This window comes from Primulina eburnea, chromosome 3, assembly GCF_022965805.1.
Source record: "Primulina eburnea isolate SZY01 chromosome 3, ASM2296580v1, whole genome shotgun sequence".
In the NCBI taxonomy this organism is placed as follows: Eukaryota; Viridiplantae; Streptophyta; class Magnoliopsida; order Lamiales; family Gesneriaceae; genus Primulina; species Primulina eburnea.
This window is the reverse complement of record NC_133103.1, coordinates 14,621,836-14,638,309: the sequence shown is the minus strand read 5'-3', so window position 1 is coordinate 14,638,309 and position 16,474 is coordinate 14,621,836. Positions and strand designations below refer to the sequence as shown.

Below are 16,474 nucleotides of genomic sequence, written 5' to 3'. Positions count from 1 at the left end.
CCATTGTGTCCTTGAAATTCATTTATGGTCTAATTACATAATCACTACAATCTAAATAATTTCAGGTGAGAATTCCCACAGCACTATAGTACCAGAACGATAAGAGTAGCATAGTTTATGTTATCCGCAAGTTACTATAGTTTACCATTTTGAAAAAAAGTAGTATAACTGTTTAATTCTTGGATGATGAGATTATCAGCAGCTACGAATCGATGAAATATCAAGATTTACAGTGACTCTGTCCTCTTTGCATAGGTTTCAACAGTTTGTCATGCGATTTCAAATTAATTGATAAGATAGATATGGTACCTGAGCCATTCGGACCAATGAATCATAGACGGCATTGTCTCCATGAGGATGGAACTTACCAAGAACCTGCAATTGAATCAAAAAGAACATTCGAATAGGAATACTATTATATGAGAGTGATTCAAACAAAATGAGGCACGGAAAAGAATATAGGGGTAAAACTTCGAATAACATGAGAAATGAACTATTTTGAAATGAAACACAACCTCGCCAACAACTCTTGCACACTTCTTGTGAGGTTTCTTTGATGAAAGACCTAATTCATGCATTGCATATCTGTTCAAATAATAAGTAGAGACCTTTTAACTCCAGTAAGAATGCAAGTTCCAGCATAGAGTGCATAAATTAGTATAGAGCAGTTGATAAACAGCTTCAACATGCGCAAAACCACAGCTAATAGGAATTATACACGAGAAAATCCAAAATAAGCATTGAACCACTTTAGCAATTAACAAATGCACAAGCAACACAGATATATGTCACAATTACGCTCAGGAAGTTTTGATATTCTAATGATGGAAAGTTAATTTAAAGATGTTCTGAGTGGTAGTAGGACTCCTAGCAAGCAAGTTCCTTTTTTCCTGCTCCAGCAGTTACAGGTGCTAAACTTCGATAAATTTTCTTCTCTATTCTTATGTAATTATTTCAACAAAAATTAGTTGGAATTATCTTTTCTTTGTTTCATTTTTTTTTTCTTTTATTGCACACACAATTACCATGGACCATGATAGATCAACTTCCATGATAACTATATTTGCCGCACTAAAAGAATGTTCTCTATTTGCAAAAGCATCTATAAAACAAGGTGTCATGTTTTTGACAATCACCATCCTTTCAAGATGATGGACTCATTAGCATTGAGTTGAAGTTAAATTGACTTCTAATTATTTCCTTTATTGATACTTGTGAATGGTGCATAAGAACGTAGTGCAAAAATTAAACCAAAATTTAATTATCCTATCCCGCTAAGCAGCCAAAATTATAACATTTTGTACTCCACAAGTCACACTACTACACTCAGTAAAGCTCCAAGCTTCAAGCCAATAACAAAAAAATACATACAATAGCATCAACAAACCATTATTTTTAGTATAATTAAGCCAACTGCAGGCTAATCAACTGCTTTATGTCGTTACAGACCCAGCGATTTTTCACCACCCCAACACCTACAACATAAGTCTAACATCATCCTCGCCATTTTCTTCTACAGTCATTATTTTCCGCACATTGTTGTAAAATATTGCACATATCATTACAATGTAACAATGAGACTAACAATATTCTCCTGTGGACGGGTTTCAAACCATCTCTCACATCAGGCAAAGCCCGACCTAAAAGCACGGACATCGCGTAAGCCATGTAAGCTTCCGTGGCCTCCTTGTGCAGCTCAGAGACGACTACTCTCCCCTCTCTTCCGCCCCCATTTCCTTCGTCTCTCTGCCTCACAGCCAACAATCCACCATTGCCTTCCTCGCGCTCATCATCCCTCCTCCTCGAAGCAGAAGCCTTCACGGCAAAGAACCTCCGCCTGTCCTTGGAGACAAAATGGGTCCTACCCGGCAGAGGAAACCGGGTGGGGCCGGCAAGGAACGCTAACTGGCGGTGAGAAGCGCGGAACAAACGAAATCCAGTAGCGAAAGCCATGGGAAACTGGGCTCGGGTTTGCATACAATGCGCATTCATGCCATGAAGAAGATTGAACAGAATATGAGGTTTCGCTGTCTGAATTGGTTAGCAAGTGTAGCGTTCTGTCAATTAAAACCCTAAAATTGGGGGGTTTGGGTTTTGCAGAGGTTGTTGCGCGCCAAGTTCTCGACTATGTTCTAGCTCACGTGAGTTGCACGTGTCTGCCGTTTAAATGTTTTTTTTTTCCCTTTTAATTTATATGCTCATTTATTATTATTTATATTTATTTAGGACAGAAAAATCGACTTGAAAAACTATATTTACTTTAACTTCTAATTTTTCTAAATGTGATTATAAATACACCACAAACACCTTTTTTTTATTTATGAAAAACCCTTTAAATAAAATATCTTCTCATATAAAAATTTTTGAATTTGAATATGATATCCGTCTTTATTCTTATAATTATATCGACCATAATCATCAAAATATAAAAAAATTGATTTAACAAGATTCGTTGGTAAGCTAAATATATAGTAAAAAAAATATCCCTATTACCCTATTTCTCACTTTCCACTGCTTGTGAAAACAATGTTTTCGAGTGTTCGGAAAAATACATTCTCTTTTCTTGACTAAATTTTGAGATAGAATAGTTCCGGATTCCAAGATTTACTCATTTTCCCCAGCCCGAAAAACAAATTTTAGATTAGCACCAGCCTTCCACTTCGAAGCAATATCTCGTGTGTTCAGTCATTAACAAAGTTTACTTCACATGATGAAAATTGGAAACAAAAAAATATCAAAAATTAGAGGACAAGAGTTCAGCAAATTGAAAATTTGACATACAAAATCCAGATATCAGAGAGCACTACATTGCACGCAAAGCCATGTTGCAATTGGACGTACTACTGAATGTATGGCCATGATACAAGGAATAATTCCGTGGCTCGAACTAAGACCCAACTCATGAAAGCCAACTCCTCTACCGTCGAGCAAGTTGGATTAGTCATATGATACACATAAAACATTCGAAGATATGAAGAAAGAATGAAGCTACAAAGATGCTGACAAAATTTACAACACACAAACTTGGTCACAAACTAGACTTGGGAATTAATTATATCAGTGAAATGCTGCCTCTATATATGCGCCATCATAAGTTTCCTGGAGCACGTGCAGCTAGCTGCACCATCTTTGGCTGAAAAAATAGAAAGATGAATGGCTACTTACTAGAACAAGTCGAGCGGCCTATAAGCCGGCATTGATCTGGAAGTAATGAACATATCGCTTGACCATTTACGGGGAATAGTTCACCATCAATTCCACAGCCATTGTGAGTGCGTTTTCCAGGTTTAACTTTCACCGATTTTACCTGAATTTGGTGAATATTTTTATCAGAAAAGTGGGTATACGCTATATACTCGAGCTTAGAAGCAGCAATTAGTTTAATGATAATAATAGAATTTCTTTTTATCCTACATGGGTAAGAGATGTCTTAGAAAAATTCCTCAAAAGAAAGGAACATTTCTCAAGCAAAAAGGTTTTGAAAACAATTCCAAAACTATAAGGTTGTGGGTAAATAATTGTCTCCAGCTTAGCAAATGATGCTGTATTTATTTATTTATATTTCATTTTCAATACATAAATACGCATATTGGAGGAAGGAATGATCGGATAGACAGCTTTACCTTGATATATTCAACATATGGTAATGAAATGTGCTTGCCCCTTTGTAAATTCAAGAGGAATCTCAACAGCCTCAATCGTCCACTTCCACGAACCAATAGCAAATCCAACGTGTTGTCATCATGCTCTGCCTTTGGGGCCACCACCTGAGAACTCAAACTTTGAACAGTTTTACACGAGTGATTGCACACCAGCACACCTAGAAATTGGCCTTTAGATTGCACCCAATTCTCTTCATCTTTTGGAAGCATTTCCTTCTTTTCATTAGCCGCCAAATCTTCAGATGGTCTTCGGAATTCAATTGGATTTTCCACATCCCAGTTAGGCTCGGTGTCCCACCGAGGCTCCGCATCCCAAATCGGACCAGGATCAGATATTGTTGATGAGATATCCTCTCTATCATTAGTTACGGTATTTCCCCAAGAAGCCATAGCGTTATCAGTTGTGATAGTTAGTCCAGCCCATCCCTTATCCGTCCTTGACTTGGACCTAGTCCTGGGCCAGTTCGGAGTCCCTGTATGTGGCATTTGCGGATGGATAACTTCTGGTTCGGCTGCTAAATTGCTTCTTCCAACTGATAGCCGTTTTGACTTTGGATCTATGGCACGCACATATTCTGATGGTTCACTGCTGCTACAGGTAGCATCTAAATCTCCTCCAGACATTCGACTTGGAGTCATTATTGAATCAATACTTGATAAGCTAGAGGCTCGAGGAAGGCCTTCCTTGCTTGATCTCCTCATAATATCGGTGTATAACTCTGACATGTCAATAATTTCCCGATCAGCTGAAATTTTGACCTCTCCAGATTCTCTTTGTGCTGGAAGATATTCCACCTCGTAACTGTACTTCGGCAAGCACAAAAATTTGAGAAAACCAGCCACAAAATAACGTAAAGGTCCAAATCGTTTCTGGTATTTATCAGAGAGCTCCAACACTGCAGCAAGAATCAATCTCACAATAAAAATTAATTTCGAAATTAAGTGTCATAAGGCATAACTGGAAAAATATTAGCGTGCTACCGAATGAGCAAAAATTTATGTGATTGAATGCTGAAACACAGAGGTGATTTAGATAGTACAAACAGTACCAGTTGTACCAGGATAATGTTAAAATTAGTTAAGTAACGAAAGTAGCATTTGGCAGGTCCCACAAAGAAGACAACATAGACGAGGAAAGTCGCACATTTCTAAAAGATAAAATAGCGAAATTCATAAAAAGTATTGGAGATTTGCTTAAGATGGTTTACATGTCAGTTAAAAAAATTCACCTCTACGGCAATCTAAACCACAATTAACAGAAAATCTAGAGAACACGAATCTAAAACCATATGAACTAAAGTCGTGAAATAATTTCAGTCTTTTCAGGTTTAATTTTAAAAAATTAGAGAAGATGAGATTAATACATCCACCCCAGGCGAGTATGGAAAAAGGGTTTGGAAGTTCAATCAAATTACAAAATATTTTACAAAAAAAGGTGTAGGCCACATGTTCCTTAACAATTTTTTCCACTCTCCCAATCCAACAACAATGAATAACCAACTCAAAATAAACATCACTTCGATCTGAATCTCAAACCCTTTAATCCAAGTATCATAAAGAAGACAGGCAGGATTTAAAGATCTTAGTTTCCCATATCAAGGAAGAACCACCTTCAATTAAACAAACAGTCATATTTCTAGTAGAATCTAAAAGTATTATCAGTTTCAATATAAATACGGTGCATGAAATATCACTGGAACAAAAAAATACACAAAATAACTAGCAAAGTTTGTTTCACCAAAACTTAATTCCGATATTATCCATCACAAAACGCCAAAACAGACTGCAAAACTATATCACAACCTTAATCTGAGCCGCAAATCTAGTATTATAATCCACGGAAAATATTTCAAACTTTTCATAAAATACATGAAAATCTACTTGGCAATCCATATCCAGATTCAAGTAGCGCCCACATAAATCTAAACACCCTTCTGTGAAAAATTCAAAGCTTTACTAAGGTGAGAGTCTGAGACAGATCAAATTCATCTGTATCTCCCACTGTAACCTTCATACATGGAAATGAGCTTCCTGCTAACATCATGATGACAAGTATCTGTTTTAATAGTAAACTATCATGTTGGGATATATCCATACAGCATCTCTTTGAGAAAGAGAAAATGCACAATCATCTTAAATATAGAGACCAAGTGTTATCACCTTTCCATTTTCCTAGTAGAGCCACACATATTATTAATTTGAACTCCTACCTCTTTCTTAAACTGCCTATATTGCAATGGTTCTCACAAGATTCACCAACCGTTTTTCGCAGATACAGTAACAACTCCACTTAGCGATCCTACAGTTTACAGTATGATGGCATGGGCAATTTGGCAAATTATGGAAGTAGAAAATATTGCTAGACTTAGTATAGTAAAATATTCATCATATATTAACAGGTTTACTAGCAAGAATGTATCAACAATTACCAGAGCATAAGAGTTCAGCATATCAGATTTCAGCACTCAAATGTAAGTAAAAGAACTATTGGCTTCAATGAAACAAACTTCAAAAAGTTAGCACAGACGGATGGAAAACAATGTCACCAACATCCCAACGAAAATCTGAAATTAAAATTAAACTCAAGTTTAGTGCAACTTGATTACCATCGCTAATAAAACCAAAGTATGCAACTGTCATCCCAAAATGAATCTCTCCGTTGTGAATCCACTCCACAGCAAAAACATCAGTCGCAGTAAGACCTCCCTGAAACCAGCCAAAAAACATACATATGATCCAGTATTCGGTGGAGAAGTTTCTTATTTATATCCATTTATTCTGAGTGATTAACCAATAATAAACACCACAAGTCATGAATCGGTCACAAATTGTGCATACACTTTTGAGTAATAAGAAATCACGGCGATATTCCTTCTCCATGTATCTACAGTTCTTTTCTCTGTGACATGGAATGGACAAATTCTATGCATGTGCCCCTAAATAAACACTCTCAGCCTAATCATGTAGTCACCTAAAAAAAACTTCAATCCCGGCAACAATATCCCAAACAACCCTCTAAGATGATCAAGCTCCTCGTTAACTATGATCAAAATGTACAAAACAACCACTTATTTGATGACTAGATCGATACAGATTTAGCATCATAAAAGTTTTTGGCCTGCACACTCAAACTTTTAGTCCTGAGTAGATTTTATGTGTGATCTTGCGTGTGAAAAATGTACCTTGCGACTCAGCATTAGAGTGAGTTCAATAGAATAACCTATTCCAGGTATTTGGTACAAAATATTAATGGTCCAAGATAAACACCTTGTGTTGTAAAAAGATGAAGTAGCACCCAGGCCTAGCTGTCAAACACACCTTTCATCCCTAATATCCTAAGGAAACAAGAGATGAGACTACCTCAAAGGATACTGTTGCTAAAATGAAAACTGAATGTCCTCCAAATGTTATAGTCTATATATGCAGCAAGCTCAATAACAAATCAAAACATCATTAATAATCACAAATGTGTTTCGCCATGTGATCTACGCTGGGACATTGTGTATCATGGCCACCATAAGATCCAACAGCGATCAATGCCCTCGGCGTATATCACTATAAGTACCATATAAAGAGCAACATTTAGAGGGTTTAAATTTAAAAAAAAAAGTACCTTAACTATAGCAATTGCTGCAGATATCGGATCTCTAACCCCTAAGACAGTCCAGACCAAGGAATTATCAGAGCCAGCAGGTATGATTCCAATAGGAACTGAAATGGCTTCTTTTTGGTTGTCTCTACTCAGTAAACCATTCAAAACCTGCATTAAGGAAAAACATACAAAAATTATGAAACACAAAGCAGCCTCTTAAAAAATTGCAATATAATAAGAACCGGAATCCATTTCTTCGTGTGAGAAATAAAAAACTATTACAGCTTTCAGAAGTGTAAGGTGTAAAGTTCAAACTAAACAAAGACATGAAAGAAACGGTCAAAGAATATCATAAGAAAAGAAACAATAATCGCTTTGATCATCTACTAATTTTTTATGTCACAGAAATTGCTACTCACCTAGTTAATAATATTTCAAAATACCATGGACAACAGTAACCACAAAACTGCTGAAAGTCAACAGCGGAAAGACAGAAAAACAAGGTTAGAGACCCCTAGACAGGAGATGAAATTTCAAATGATTTAGAATACGGCCACATCCACTTGTCACCACAACTGTCTGAGAACTTGGAAGTGCTAAACTTTTTGTGAACTCGTAAAAGACAACAGATGATATCAGTAGGAGAGTAATCCTCCAAACATTATAATTTGCAGGAAACCATCTTAGGTACAATAGTAATGCTCTAGGTCAGAAAACAAGCATTCATACCAATAATAATCTGGTCAACCAAGTCGGCCAGAATATCAAAAAAATTCCTAAAAAAATTAGTATGAAAACCACCTCAATAAAGATTATGAATTCCCATCTAGAAAATCAGATTGTTCCTTCGTCAATATAAAAAATATTGCACACCAACAATCATAATGCAAAAAGCAAAGCCTTGGAATCAAAAAATTCCGATGACTGAGAAAATATAATTTATCTGTCGAAAGTATTCCCTTCCTAAGAAAAACAGAAAAGATAAAAGGAATTGAGAAAACCTCATTTACAATTCCATCCCCTCCGACGCATATAATACCTGAAATGGAAAAAAAAAACATTGAACTAGCAGTCTGATAGATAAATGCAACTGGATCGAAATTGGTTATAAAGTAGAATGGAAGTACCATCAGGACATGTACTGAAATCAACACTGGCTGCGAGTTTCTTAGCATGACCAGCAGATGTTGTGTTAACAACCTCTAACTCAAATCCTGCAAGCTGTAAATTAGCAAGGTAAGAAGACTTTAATTACCTATCCACCTCCTGATAAGTGTGACCATTTCAACCATTTAATGTATAAATTATAAACCTACTGAATCGTAATTTTCATGAATTAATCCAGTTTTACATTGAAAAATTACTTTATTTTGATGCATATGTAGGACGCAAGGTCGAAGGAAACATCAACGTCAAACTTGGAATGCCCTAAACAAAATTAAAAACTAGCACACCAACAATTTGTAAAATGGTGTTTGGGAAAGCTTATAATCTCTCAGAAACTGTTTGGTAAAAAAAAGTATAAATAAGATTGAAAAATAAGCTCATAGACAACTTATAAGCTGTTTAAAAAAAAGTTGATTTATCCTAACTTGTATTTTTAGACCTAAATCATCCCCACGACTTTTATGATATCTAAAACCGTAAAATATATTATGAAAATAGATTTCATGGCTATGATATTAAAAATATTAACAGTAATAGAAATCAGAAAAAAAAGGTAATATTTATAATGATTATAATGGCAACAATATTTATTAACTATTATGCTAACTATAGTAATAATGATAACATACGTAGAAATGATAATAATAATAATAAAATTTGATTTTAATATATAAAAATATACAAAATAATTATTTGAATTATGTTCATAATATAGCGTCTCTTTTTGTAATTATCATAATAAAAACATCTTATAATAACAAACATTGATAATTTGATATCAAATCTTCAAATTTTAATATCTTATTTATCCAGACATCTTAGCAGCTTATTATTATAATAAAACCATAAAACTTATAAACTCCTAAAACTCTGCCTAATGTAATCGCTATTTACCAATCTATAAAATTTGTTTCCTATCAAAAAAAAAAGTTTGAGCCAAAAAATTTCTGATACAAATCAAGTTACGAGAATCAGAACTGAATTACATCAAAGGATTTTGGGAGTAACTCTCTGGTCCAGGTGTTATTTATGAATTGAAAAATTAAGGGAAAGGGAACAACTTTCTTGTATTTATTTACCAAAGCACTTAAGACTAATGTTTAAAGTATTCTGATTTGAAATAAAATTAAAGGAATGTTAATATTTATCGCTAAAGCACCCCATTATCTGGTCTTTCTTCTTCAATCCAATTAAATCTAAAGTACAAGTAAAAGTTAATAGATCTCAGAGTCTCCACATGCAATGCAGATCATAATAGCATTATCTACATCATGTAGCTCGAGTAAAAAATAACAAAAACAACTTACTTTAAATATGGGTTCAACCAGGCCATGAAATACTTTGCTTGAACGACCGCGCCCAGACCGAGGGTTTAAAATGACGAGCATTTTGGGTCGACTCTTACATCTTATGTATGACTCAGGAGGGAATTCATTGAAAAGTTGATCTGAACTCTGCTTCTTAGAAGCCAGAGGATGAGGCAAGCAATTCACAAAACACTGCTGATCTGCAAAAGCATTAACCCACTGAAGTGCATCCTCTGAGTTAGAAGCTAAAAAGCGATAGTCTTTTCGATTTCTCCCACTTTTGATAAAAAGGCCAACACGCGAACCCTTTCTTAATGGATAAGCATGCAAAGTAAAATGTCTAAGACCAACACAGTAAGATAGCTGCAAAATAAAATAGATATTACTTCCAAATCGGTTCAATTAGGATAAATTGAAGAACATTAACAATGAACCAATATATAATTACCGAAACCAAATCTTCCAGAAGCAACATCTCCGAACCCCAAATCAATGCCTTGCTCGTCAGTTTAGCATCAACTGCATCTATGTCCTTTTTCTCTGATGCTTGCACCTCAGAACTTTTACAAGATCCCCTTTTTTCCAATGAAAGTTTCCCAGAAAACACTTCGTATCCCAATAAGTCAGATTGCTCATCCCCAATATCAATCTTGTGTTCCACCCTCTTAGCTTTGTTAGAATAATCATTGTTGAAGCCAATATCACCACTTGTGGCAGCCTTCCCTCTACTGCGTTTTTCTGGAAAGACAGCTGGGGATGTGTGATGTGCAGTTGAAATTTGGGAACAAAGCCCCAGACGACGAAGGGATTGTGAAGTTGTCAGTCTCAAAGAACCATTCTTAGATAGACTCCCATTCTTCTGCATGTTGACCTAGGGATGTTGGAGAAGGAGGAACATTTAACCACGGATATGTATAACTTTTTGACCAGAGATTCAGTTTCCAAAAAGAGAGCATGAGCATAAGACCTCCTGCATTATTTGTCATGTATTATCAAAATACTCCAAATAAAAGTTAAATATTACCATTTTATACACAAATAAATTAAACTACCTATAAACTTGTGCGTCCATTATGTTCATCTCAGTATAAGACCTCCCGTGAAAATTATAATCTTAGTGAGATAATGTTAATCCTAAAAGTTTTCAAATATAAAACCAGGTTCCACTAAAAAAATTATAAAGAAGTTGAAAATCAGTCAAAATTGTTATATGCTAGGTACATATTTCTGAAGTAAAATCTTATAATTCAATAATTCAATAAGTAGTAAAAATTAGCACCTCTAGGTATCAATAACCATGTTCCTTCAAAAAAAATAAATAAAATAATCATGTCTATGCACATTGAGGTGCTAATCAATCCATAGAGTCTGTGACAGAACATAAAATTAAAGAGTATGCAGATATGGTAAGAAGTTAAACAATATGCTGCAAATAGGAATTCAATCGGCATCACAGAAGTATGCTATGTGAATATAAAAAAGTAATCGGTTCAAAAATACAATATTATTCTGGGCTTCTTTTAAGTACTTTTAAAAAAAGTAGTTTTAACATTTAGACAATAGTAAAAATCAGATCTTCTTATTTTTTCAGAAGATCAGAAGTTGCATTTTTGGCTTCTACAAAAGCACTTAAAACAATCTACACACCAAAACAACATTTTGAATAGATAGCTTCTCTATCAAAATACATTCTTAAAAACTTCAGTACGTATATAAGAAGTAACATCTAATCTTAGAACCAAGTTTGATACTGCAACCAAGAAACAAAAAATAATAATAATAACAGCCTAGTAAAGCAGTTTTACCAGTTTTTCATGAACCAAATCGTCATTGCGACTAAGGGAGTCAGAGGCCATGGTGGTGATTCACCCGCTCCTTCTAAGCTTACCCTTTGTCCGTTATTCATATATTATACACATACGTTTAAAAAAAGGGATTCTGGGTTCCACCAAATATTACAATTGAATTATAAACAGATACACGCCCAAATCCCTACTTCCCATACAGATGATGAAAGCATCCGTCAAACAGATGCATACAATAAGGTGCGCATGCATGAGCTGGAGTTTTCATTTCTTTCCAGTTTCCAAGCTACTATCCAGTCCTCACGATTTTTCTGATATATGCTCAACCCTATTCTAATTTGGCACATTGACATTTAAAATGGAAACCATAAACTGGAGACTGCCGTTAAATTATATCAAAAAAAAAGTGAAAAAGATTAAGACATTGGAGCAGCAGTCTTCCTATGCTTTATAAGTATAGCCGATTACTTCCATCACACAGTGTTGAAATAGCTGGCAGCAAAATTTGAAACTCTAAAAACATATCTAGCATTCACAAAAACTGGGCAGATAATTTATAACGAAACCTACAAAATACCTAGTTAATCATCCAGGAACGCATTAATCCAGCGTTCAAACAACCTAAATAAAGAGATAATATTGATCTCTAATTAACACAGCCAAAAAAAGCAGCAGAAACCCGAAATTCAATATCCCAGGCTAAATTTAGCTCAATCCATCTAGAATACAATCCGATCACTAAGGAAAGGAGTAAAAATATTCCAAGAAAACCCAGAACCAAAAACCACAGCAGAAAATCTACACGCATATAAACGAAAACCCACGCATCGGGGAGTTGATAAATCTCTTGCCTTTCTTGATTTCGCATACAATAAAGATTGTCTCCGGTGATTGGGGACTCGGCGATCGGTGGAAGTGGGGGAGGTGGGTGGGTGGTTTGGGGAAAAGAGGAATAACAAGGTGCGAACCATATACTGTTTCTTGCCTTTTATTTTTTAGCATTCTTTATTCCTCCATTTTCTACACTCTCCTTTTTCCTTATTTCTTTATTCATTATTATTGTTTAATTAATAACTCTTATTTATTTATTCCTTTTTGTTTATCTTTGTTCTTGTTGGTACAATGATGCTCTCCCTAATTTTGATTGTGACTTTTTCATTTGGTTTGTATCGATAGCTTGTAGCTCGTATGAAAATAACATCTAAAATTTGAGTTGAGATCTCGAGTTTTTTCTCTAACTCAAAAATAATATCATATTTTTTTTCTCGTAGTTACAAATTTTTAAATAGAATGTTTGATTTTTTAAAAAATACACACATAAGATCATATTTATAATATTCGAATTTAATTATTGTTTTATTCCAAAAATATCTGAAGTTAAATTTTTTATTTTCTTGATAAGTTAGTGCATGGACAATTGGTTGGGACGTCTAATTTAACACGCTCGGGTGGATTATTGACTATGCCAAAAACTTGTGTGAGACAATCTCACATATCGCATTTTATGAGACGGATATCTTACTTAGGTAATCCATGAAAAAATATTACTTTTTATGCTAAAAATATTACTTTTTATTATGAATATCGGTAGGGGTGACACGTATCACAGATAAAGATTCGTGAGACCGTCTTACAAGAGACCTACTCATTAACGGTAGTATGTTAAAGTAAATTTAATTGTAGATTATCAATAAAATCTTCGAACTTTTGTTCGAATTGATTGCTTTAATTTGATCGAATGAACTTGATTTGAAAGTGGATTTGAAATAACGCTCGTAAATTTTTTACCAATCACTGTTATATCTGTCTAAAATAATTAACAGTTATTTTTTTGTGAGATGGTCTCACGGATCAACATAATTCATATTTAAAGTGAAAAATTATATTTTTATCTTACAAATTAATAATTTCATTAATATGGTCGGGTTGGAGATTCGTCTCACAAAATTGACTTGTGAAACAGTCTCGCGATAGTTTTTTGAATAATTATTAGCGGATTTGGAATTCCCATAACAATAGTCCATCTGCTACTATTTCACTTAATTTTAGGTTGTGTTTATGTTAGAAAGGTTGAATGGATTTCGATTTCAAGCGTCTATCATGAATCTCTCAAATTATTTGGACAATTTTCAAATTTATATTGAGAGCCTTTTAAATCTTCAACTGTTAATGAACCTATTTGAAATAAAGGCAAAAATTTGTGTGAGATGTCTCACGGGTTGTATTTGTGATACGAGTCTCTTATTTGGATCACTCATTCAAAAGCATTACTTTGTATGCTAAGAGTATTACCTTTTATTTTGAATATGGGTAGGATTGACCCGTCTCACAGATTATGATCTATGAGACGGTCTCACATGAGACCCACTCTAAAATAAATTCTTCAAAATCCGGTCTCGAACAAAATATCTGCATCCACACAAAAATTGTTTAAGATACACTTTTCAACACTTCTTAGTAAATCCATTTTAATTTTTTTAAGCATATTAAATCCAATTTTTTTATTATCTGATCGATCTTTTATAGCATAATAATTTATAATAATTAAATTTCTCAACGATGTTCGATATTACCGCAAGTATACGACCAAGTTTTAATATAGTGTGACAAATACAAGTATCGTCCCACAAACATTGATATATGACAAATTTACTTCAAACACAATTATTTAGCTTTTTTTTATTTGAAATAAACTATAATAACATTAAATCGGGAAGTCCCGAGATACAATGTTTACAAGCCACGTGAGTAGATCGTCATTAACACAACTAATGGAGCTATTACAAGACAATGTTTTGCGAGCTAAAATGTGAGCCATTTCGACGGCTTTTCGTTGCACATGATTGATGGAATGAAAATTTGGAAGCTCTAACTCTAGCTCGTTGGTTCCAGTGTATCTCCTCTTGCTCAGACAATTTTTCGATTTGATTTTCAATCTCCCGAATGTAAATGATATTGTCCTTAATTTCTTGAGATCTCGTAAGACAATCCAATTTTTTACGAAGATCATCGATCTTCCGATGTAAATTATTAAACCAGGTGCCAACCCAAGATTTGAGAACCTCTCTGCTTTGAGCTAAACAGGAGGTCATATTTTGATTACCTTTGAGAGCTTGCCAAATCTGACTAAAGATATCAGCAAAACCCTCTTCCAAAATCCACTTATGTTCAAAAGTAAATCTTTTTGGACCTTTCCTCAAGTTTTGTAATGGACCTGATTTAAAAGTCAAGTAGATTGGCCGGTGATCTGATCCACAGTAAGCTAGATGTTCAACCTCTGTCGTAGGAAACTGAGATTGCCATTCCGAACTACAGACAAAACGATCAAGTCTAGCCACAATGTTCTCATCAGTCATCACCCATTCTCTGATTGCACCATGTGAAAGGATCCCCTCGAGCTTGTACATCAAATAAGCCACAATTTGCCAAAACATCAGAAAAATCCACCATCTGGGGCATAGCCCTTGATAACCCTCCAACCTTCTCCGAATCATACAAAATTTCGTTAAAATCCCCTCATACTAACCTTTTTCTTGGCATGTAGGATTCGAGGCATTTGGGTTTTAAGGTCTCCCGATCAACTGATTTGGGGGAAAAACTTTACCCACAAGGCAAGATTCCAAACGAAGATGGCCAATAGATTCCAGCTCTTCTGGAATTGTTATCATGTCTTTAGAACTACTAGCAGACAATTTCAACTTGTTCGCCCTTTTGGAGATTTCCTCAGCGTCCGAAAACCAGGAAGAAACCTACCCTTGATAGGAGATCTACTCACGTCGAAGCCCTAGGAGAGAAACTACGAGAGAAAAACGTAAACACAATTATATAGTTAACTTGAAATGTAAAATTTATTAATACCAGATTGAAGGTAAAATTAAATAATTCAACAAACACAATATAATTAACTTAAATCAAAATAATAAACAACTGATGGTTAGGATTTCAGTTCACATACCCATTAATTTTCTTTGATGGTTGAACTGCAATTCATAAATCATGTTTTCTACGGGATTCTCTAAACTATCAATATAATTTGTCTGAGCTATATTAATATAATTAACAAAACGTATTAATCAAGTATCCTTATATTATTTAACAATTATAATCGCATTAATGAACCATGATATCATCTAGCTTTCAACCTATTAGAATATTACTATCAATATATTTCTAACTTCGTATATCTATATAAGTTGTAGATCCATAGATTATGTTATCCGATCATGTTTTTAAATCAATTGACAGTCTCAACTATAACACATAAATTACTTCAAAATTTATCATGCTCTAAAGATGTTATAAAAAACACAATATCAAGTATGTTCAAGAATAAAATTCAGTCTTAGAAAAGAAATCAAAACATTATGTCTATGGTTAAGATCTCCTTAATCTCTAACAAATAGAAAAGAGAACAAGCTTGCCTTTGGTTTTTGTTCCTTCTTGAGTTCTTCATGTGGCCTCCCTTTTCTCACTTTGAAACCTCCTCTAACGGCCCTGATGATTGTGGCGACTAATTTTCCTTATCTAGGTTTCTATTATTTTTATATGATCTCAAGAATATCACATTTTTTTTCCTCTTCCTTCAGGTTGCACTAGAGCGATCATTTTTGTAGGCTTCTTGTGACAGCTTCCGTTTACAGCCCATGTCTTTCACCAACTCGAGTTGGACGACCATTTTTACAGGCTCCGGCACGCTTCGTGTTGTTTTCAGACAATTTTTTCTTCTATCGGTGCTGATGGCATAACTTTTCGCTGCTGTAACACGAATCCTACTGCCAAAACTTGCATTCCAACTCCTTGAGCTCAAATTCCCACCATTTTCATATAATCTAATGATTTCAAACGAGTACTAACCTGCAGGCATGAATTATGAATAAAATTTGGATTTTTACACAACAAAACTATGTGACGACTCAAAAAAAAATAATATGACACATAAAA

General features: G+C 34.5%; 2 protein-coding genes across 3 annotated transcripts in view; both read right to left on the bottom strand.

The window, feature by feature from the left end:
- The window catches only part of LOC140826796 (DNA gyrase subunit A, chloroplastic/mitochondrial-like), a 28,451-nt gene extending 26,318 nt beyond the window's left edge, over positions 1–2,133 (bottom strand). Inside the window, exons 1-3 of the mRNA XM_073189293.1 lie at positions 1,586–2,133; positions 516–585; positions 310–375 (exon numbers count right to left, since the gene is read on the bottom strand). Of these exons, the coding sequence (XP_073045394.1) occupies positions 310–375; positions 516–585; positions 1,586–1,992 (543 nt within the window). The 5' untranslated portion in view covers positions 1,993–2,133. The remainder of the gene's footprint in view (positions 1–309; positions 376–515; positions 586–1,585) is intronic.
- A 605-nt stretch (positions 2,134–2,738) lies between these two features.
- LOC140826789 (sphingoid long-chain bases kinase 1-like) lies at positions 2,739–12,535 on the bottom strand. 2 transcript variants are annotated; one of them, XM_073189289.1, is made up of 9 exons: positions 12,385–12,535; positions 10,177–10,698; positions 9,729–10,091; positions 8,382–8,475; positions 8,256–8,293; positions 7,276–7,422; positions 6,269–6,368; positions 3,624–4,558; positions 2,739–3,307 (listed from the first exon to the last, which is right to left on the bottom strand). In XM_073189289.1, exons 2-9 carry the CDS (start codon positions 10,591–10,593, stop codon positions 3,158–3,160), a joined length of 2,244 nt encoding a protein of 747 aa, XP_073045390.1. In that variant the 5' UTR covers positions 10,594–10,698; positions 12,385–12,535; the 3' UTR covers positions 2,739–3,157. The 2 variants fall into 2 exon arrangements, with proteins under 2 accessions (XP_073045390.1, XP_073045391.1); XM_073189290.1 differs by lacking the exon at positions 12,385–12,535 and adding an exon at positions 11,534–11,556.
- Positions 12,536–16,474: the final 3,939 nt, after the last annotated feature.